At 38.5% G+C, this 6,734-nt stretch overlaps 1 protein-coding gene across 1 annotated transcript in view; it reads left to right on the forward strand.

Annotated features, from left to right (window-relative positions):
• The first annotated feature begins 162 nt into the window (after window positions 1-162).
• Window positions 163-6,734, forward strand: part of LOC115004659 (BCL2/adenovirus E1B 19 kDa protein-interacting protein 2-like) — a 7,214-nt gene continuing 642 nt past the window's right edge. The window contains exons 1-10 of the mRNA XM_029426355.1: window positions 163-228; window positions 620-822; window positions 1,012-1,077; window positions 2,715-2,783; window positions 2,857-3,018; window positions 3,108-3,353; window positions 4,020-4,122; window positions 4,575-4,706; window positions 5,163-5,249; window positions 6,235-6,333. Of these exons, the coding sequence (XP_029282215.1) occupies window positions 194-228; window positions 620-822; window positions 1,012-1,077; window positions 2,715-2,783; window positions 2,857-3,018; window positions 3,108-3,353; window positions 4,020-4,122; window positions 4,575-4,706; window positions 5,163-5,249; window positions 6,235-6,333 (1,202 nt within the window). The 5' untranslated portion in view covers window positions 163-193. The remainder of the gene's footprint in view (window positions 229-619; window positions 823-1,011; window positions 1,078-2,714; window positions 2,784-2,856; window positions 3,019-3,107; window positions 3,354-4,019; window positions 4,123-4,574; window positions 4,707-5,162; window positions 5,250-6,234; window positions 6,334-6,734) is intronic.

Below are 6,734 nucleotides of genomic sequence, written 5' to 3' on the forward strand. Positions count from 1 at the left end.
ATAAATATATATATATTTATATATATATACACATATATATATTTATATATATATATATAAATATATATTTATATATATATATAAATATAGATATATGTGTGAATAAGTATATATATATATATATATATATATATGTATATATAATATATAATATATGGAAATACTCCTCAGGTTATTTGTCTGCAGGAACAACATGGAGTCTGCAGAAGAAGACGAAGACACCTGCAGGTCAGAGTTCATCACTTCCACTTTATTTTACTTTTTACTTTACAAATGACTAAAACAGTTTAATTGCAGTTGGTGATGCAGAATAAGCCAGGATTTATTTTATGAAGCAGATTAAAGGAAAATGAATTAATACTAAAAGTTTTGTGAGTATTAAATGTATTTTATTTGTATTTCTAATATAATTTACAACACTTTAATATTTATTTTATAATAATAAAAAGATAATTTCTTATGTTTTATAATCTTCTTTAAACATTTATTTTTTATTACATACTTTATATTTATTTTAACAAAAATATATATCTTATATTTTATGATTATTTTTATTTTATTACATATTTTTATAATTAAATAAATAAAAATGAATATATTTCTGTGTTTATGTGTGCAGGTCACCTCTGGCAGACGTCCCAACTAATACTACAGATACTACCAGTACTGCTAAAACTACGAATACTAATGCTACTAATACTGCTAATGCTACTAATACTGCTAATGCTACTAATACTGCTGATACTGCTGATACTGCTGATACCACTGCTCCTGCTGCCTGCAGTGCGTTCCCTCTCACCTCGGCTCCTCAGCATCACTCAGGTACTGAACTGTTTCCTACAGACAGGAAGTCATTTATTGTTCTTTGTACACTTTTGTAGATTGAACTGATTTTACTTCAAATGTTTGTTTTGAGGTTTTTCTCTTCTGAACTCAAATCTGAGACAAGAAAACTCTGATATTATCTATAATATATATCTCTATTGTTTGTGTTTTCTTTCTTTCCATCAGACGAGGAGACAAAGGAAGAAGAAGTAGTAGAAGAAGAAAAAAAAAAGTTAGCTGGAGATGAGGAGGGTGAGGAAGTCCATCTTCATGTCTTCATGTCTTCTTCATGTCTTCTTCATGTCGTCTTCTTCATGTCTTCTTCATGACTTCTTCATGTCTTCTTCATGTCTTCTTCATGTCTTCTTCATGACTTCTTCATGTCTTCTTCATGTCTTCTTCATGACTTCTTCATGTCGTCTTCTTCATGTCTTCTTCATGTCTTCTTCATGTCGTCTTCTTCATGTCTTCTTCATGTCTTCTTCATGTCGTCTTCTTCATGTCTTCTTCATGTCTTCTTCATGTCGTCTTCTTCTTGTCTTCTTCATGTCTTCTTCATGTGTTCTTCATGTCGTCTTCATGTCGTCTTCTTCATGTCTTCTTCATGTCGTCTTCTTCATGTCTTCTTCATGTCTTCTTCATGTCGTCTTCTTCATGACTTCTTCTTGTCTTCTTCATGTCTTCTTCATGTCTTCTTCATGACTTCTTCATGTCTTCTTCATGTCTTCTTCATGTCGTCTTCTTCATGTCTTCTTCATGACTTCGTCTTGTCTTCTTCATGACTTCTTCATGTCTTCTTCATGTCTTCTTCATGTCGTCTTCTTCATGTCTTCTTCATGTCTTCTTCATGTCTTCTTCATGTCTTCTTCATGACTTCTTCATGTCTTCTTCATGTCTTCTTCATGTCTTCTTCATGTCGTCTTCTTCTTGTCTTCTTCATGTCTTCTTCATGACTTCTTCTTGTCTTCTTCATGTCTTCTTCATGTCTTCTTCATGTCTTCTTCGTGTCTTCTTCATGTCTTCTTCTTGTCTTCTTCATGTCGTCTTCTTCATGTCTTCTTCATGTCTTCTTCATGTCGTCTTCTTCATGTCTTCTTCATGTCTTCTTCATGTCTTCTTCATTTCTTCTTCTTGTCTTCTTCATGTCTTCTTCGTGTCTTCTTCATGTCTTCTTCATGTCTTTTTCATGTGTTCTTCATGTCTTCTTCATGTCTTCTTCATGTCAGCACAAGTTGCACATTTAACTACAGGAATGTGAAACTATTATCTATAATATACTCTATAAATCTTACACATTATTAATGTGTTTTAAAGTATCCTGGGGAGCTCCCCCGAACGTTATGTCGTCAGCGCTGCTGTAATTACCAGGATCATTTTAATAACATGAGGTTCTCTTTGAGAGTCTAATTTATATAATTCATACCAACTGTCAATTTATACTCTACTACTACTACTACTACTACTACTACTACTACTACTACTACTAATAATAATAATAATAATAATAATAATAATAATAATAATAAAAATAATAATAATAAATACAAAATAATGAATAGTTAAAATTAATAAAACATTTAAAAAATCCAAAACGGATAAAAACAAAACCAACTTAAATAGCCTGAACAACCAAACTCCATTCAGAAAACAAGCATTTTAAAAGTTGTTTGCTTGTTGTCTCGCAGAAAGACTTTTTACAAACCATCGTCATGATGGAGTTATTTCTGCTTCCTTTTGTTTCTGCAATGCATTTAAATCACAGCATTTATTTTGGGTTCACACTTCTGTCGAAAACCAGAACTTCAGCTGCGTTACATGAAAAACACTGAAAAAGATTCTGCGGTGAAATGAGAGCTGAACATGAGTGTGACCTCACTTCCTGTCTGCAGCTTCTCTGGCCTTGTCAAGACCAATGAAGAAGAAAGTCCTGGTGGCTCCAGCTCTCAGTCTGTCTTTAGGTAATAAAGTTATTGTCAATAATAATAATAATAATATTTGTGTGTTTCAGTAGATAACGTTAATCTTCTTCAGGTCGAAGCGAGTCGATGGTTTCAGAAGATTTTCCCTCAGCCTTCCTCTCGCCCTCACCTGAAGACGATGATGACACGGGGTTGGACTTCGACCTTGACGGCATGGAAACGCCGTCCGACAGCGAGTCTCTGCACTTCCCCGTCTACGAACTGGACCTGGAAGGTGAGAGGTCAAAGGTAAAATCTGCTGAGGACGACCACTTGTTTATGTAATCCATCCCAAGAACCTCACAGGATTGTTTTTTTTTGCAGATGACCTTCGGCGTCTCGGCGTGGCGTCCCGGCACCGCAGAACGTTCGGCTCCAGGTCCAGGTTTGACTCTGGGGCCGGTTCTGGACCAGGGGCGGAGCTGAGTGAGCCGGGAGCTCTGGAGCGGGAGGACGTGGTGGACGGTCAGGGCATCAGGTGGCGCTGTTTCTCCACCGGGGAACCACCGCAGGAGAGCCGCGTCAACATGAGCGTCCTGCAGCCGTTTCTCAGGGTGCTGTCGCACGGAGGTACGACCACGTCCGTCTGCACGACCACGCCCGTCTGCACAACCACGTCCGTCCGCACGTCCGCCTGCACGACCACGTCTGTCTGCACAATCACGTCCGCCTGCACGACCACGTCCGTCTGCACGTATACGCAGATATAAGATATTGTACTCAACATCTTTGCCTCTTGTCCACATGCAAAGTTTTAGTTCACTAAAACGGAGATATTTAAAAACGCCATCCAAGGTGCAGATACCTCCGGTTACTGCGTATCTGTGTGGACGTGTAAAGCGTCTCCTGGGCCAGAAACAACACCCGGAGAGCGCAGACCTCCACCAACGCTGCATTCAGGGGCTCCTCGCATGGTCCCATTTTCCATACCAGAAAGAAGATATTTAAATATCAAATATGTATAAATACATATATATAATGAGCTACTATTGTTTTACTATTGTTTGATTTGTTGATGCCGCCAAAGGAAACTACGGATCTTCTTCTTCTCTGGTATTTGACGTATCGTTGACGAAGCTTTTAGCGCCGAACGTTTGCGCTCACAGTGTGGATGAATCAAACAACGTCGTGTAAACAGAAAGTATTTTTTCAAGCATGGGGAAAAAAATATTTGTTTTCAAAAATATCCGTGCACGCCGTGTAAACACGTGTTGTACCTTCTCTGTCGTCTCTCAGGTTACTATGACGACGGTATGAATGACATCATCGTGTTTTCTTCCTGTTACCTGCCGCAGAACAGTCTGGAAAACTACCAGCATGTGATGGATAACCTGTTCAGGTAAGTGACAGTTTATAATCTGTCACTCAAACATTAAACTTAATGAAGTGTTTTAATTCAAAGCAAAAAAACACTAAAGTTTGAAGAATGGATTCAACTCTGATGCTAATGTTAGCATTAGGTTAGCATTAGCGAGGTCAGTTTCGGACAATTTAGCTGACACCCAATTTTTAAAAAGCAAAAGGAGGCGCTTTGGCGCCAAATCTATTTTTATTCCATTTAGTAAAAGTATTCATTATGTAGGATAATGCATTCATGTGTTCATCACATTAATGTTGCAGCTCATAAGATGGAGCTCATTTTAATGTAGCGCAGTACAAAGCTAAATATTTCCCTCTAAGATGTAGAAATATAAATACCTGGAACTTGTTAGTGCTGTCTTTCCTTCTCGAAATGAGTGCTGGCTCTAGATGTTTTTAATCTGAGGTGAACCTGACGCTGTGTTTCTGCAGGTACGTGGTGGGAACTCTGGATCTGATGGTTGCAGAAAACTATGTGATCGTGTATCTTTGTGCTGGAGGTCAGAAAGACAAACTACCAGGAATCAGCTGGCTGAGAGAGTGCTACACCACCATCGACAGGAGGTAGAAACTCTTTACTCTTTAATATCAAGGATTGTTTTTTATCAATCTGAAGAGTAGAAGAAAAAGTTATCAAACTGAAACACAACTAAACTAAACTAACTAGTTTTCTTCGCCCGATGTTTTAATTCTATTCCTCTTAGTCTGAATAAATAATTATTTATTTATTTCTCCTGTGTTGTTTCAGTGTTTGACCAGTAGGGGGCGACATGTCTTTACTGTAAAAACACAAATCTTTTTCTCGCCTCAGTTTTGACGATAAAACTCAGTTCAAACCTTTTGCTTTACAAACAGGAAACTATCTTAAATATGAATAAATGTCCGTTTGGACGATAAATTAAACTGAAGTCCATTCAGCCCAGAGAAGAAGAAGGTCATTACATCATTGTGTGTGTGTGTGTGTGTGTGTGTGTGTGTGTGTGTGTGTGTGTGTGTGTGTGTGTGTGTGTGTGTGTGCAGGTTGAGGAAGAACCTGAAGGGTTTGTACGTGGTTCATCCCACCTGGTACATAAAAGCCCTCGCCACCATCATCAAACCCTTCATCAGGTCTGACTTCTTCTTCTTTTGCTTCTTCTCCTCCTTCTCCTCCTTCTTCTTCTTCTTCTTCTTCTTCTTCTTCATCTTCTCCTTCTTCTTCTCCTTCTCCTTCATCTTCTCCTTCTTCTTCTTCTCCTTCTTCTTCTTCTTCTTCTTTTGCTTCTTCTTCTTCTTCTCCTCCTCCTTCTCCTTCTTCTTCTTCTTCTTCATCTTTTCCTTCTTCTCCTTCTTCTCCTTCTTCTCCTTCTTCTTCTCCTTCTTCATCTTATTCTCCTTCTTCATCTTCTTCTCCTTCTCCTTCTTCTCTTCTTCTTCTTCATCTTTCCTTCTTCTCCTTCTTCTTCTCCTTCTTCTTCTCCTTCTTCATCTTCTTCTCCTTCTTCTCCTTCATCTTCTTCTTCTCCTTCTTCTTCTTCTTCTTCTTCTTCTTCTCCTTCTTCTTCTTCTTCTTCATCTTTTCCTTCTTCTCCTTCTTCTTCTCCTTCTTCTCCTTCTTCTTCTCCTTCTTCTTCATCTCCTTCATCTTCTTCTTCTTCTCCTTCTTCTTCTCCTTCTTCTTCATCTCCTTCATCTTCTTCTCCTTCTTCAATCTTCTTCTCCTTCTTCTTCTCCTTCTTCTTCATCTCCTTCATCTTCTTCTTCTTCTTCTCCTTCTTCTTCTTCTCCTTCTTCATCTCCTTCATCTTCTCCTTCTTCATCTTCTTCTCCTTCTTCTTCTCCTTCTTCTTCTCCTTCTTTATCTTCTTCTCCTTCTTCATCTCCTTCATCTTCTTCTTCTTCTTCTTCTTCTTCTCCTTCTTCATCTCCTTCATCTTCTCCTTCTTCTTCATCCTCCTCTTCCTGTAAAATAATATATATATAAAACAATAAGAATAATTCCTGTTTTGAGAATCACACGGTCACTTTTTGTGTTTAGTGTCCGAAAACTCTGCAGATCTTCTTCCTCATCCATTCTCCTCCTCTTCCTCCTTGTTTTTCTCTTCCTCCTCCTCAGCTCTAAGTTCAGCAGGAAGCTCCGGTTCGTCGACAGCCTGCAGGATCTGTCTCACCTCCTGCCCACGGAGCACGTGCAGATCCCAGACCTGGTCACTCAGTGAGTGCTTATTGAGATGAGATTCTGAGCTTCTTGTCTTTTGTTGTTTGTTTCTGCTGCTTTGTTTTATTGTGCAAACATAGTTAGAAGGAAAGACTTAACCCTAACGTTAGCTTTTTATTTAAATAATCATAAACGTGTTAATGTGGAGATTATCCTGAATGATCCACAAACGTTTGTTGGCCATAGAACTGGAAACTTCCTGTTGGTTTGTGGAGCCAGAGATGCTGCCTTCAGGGCCGCCTACAGAAACACGTCCCTGCAGCGCTCTGTTATTAGAACATCAGAGGTTGCTGCACACTGAAGGGTTGATGACGTAACTCAGAAGACGAGTTCATTCATCAAAATGTCTTCAGCTTTCTAACTTTGACTTTAAAGAAAAATAATGTGAGTTCTGCTCC

The sequence above is a fragment of the Cottoperca gobio genome, unplaced genomic scaffold, assembly GCF_900634415.1.
Source record: "Cottoperca gobio unplaced genomic scaffold, fCotGob3.1 fCotGob3_158arrow_ctg1, whole genome shotgun sequence".
NCBI classification, from domain to species: Eukaryota; Metazoa; Chordata; class Actinopteri; order Perciformes; family Bovichtidae; genus Cottoperca; species Cottoperca gobio.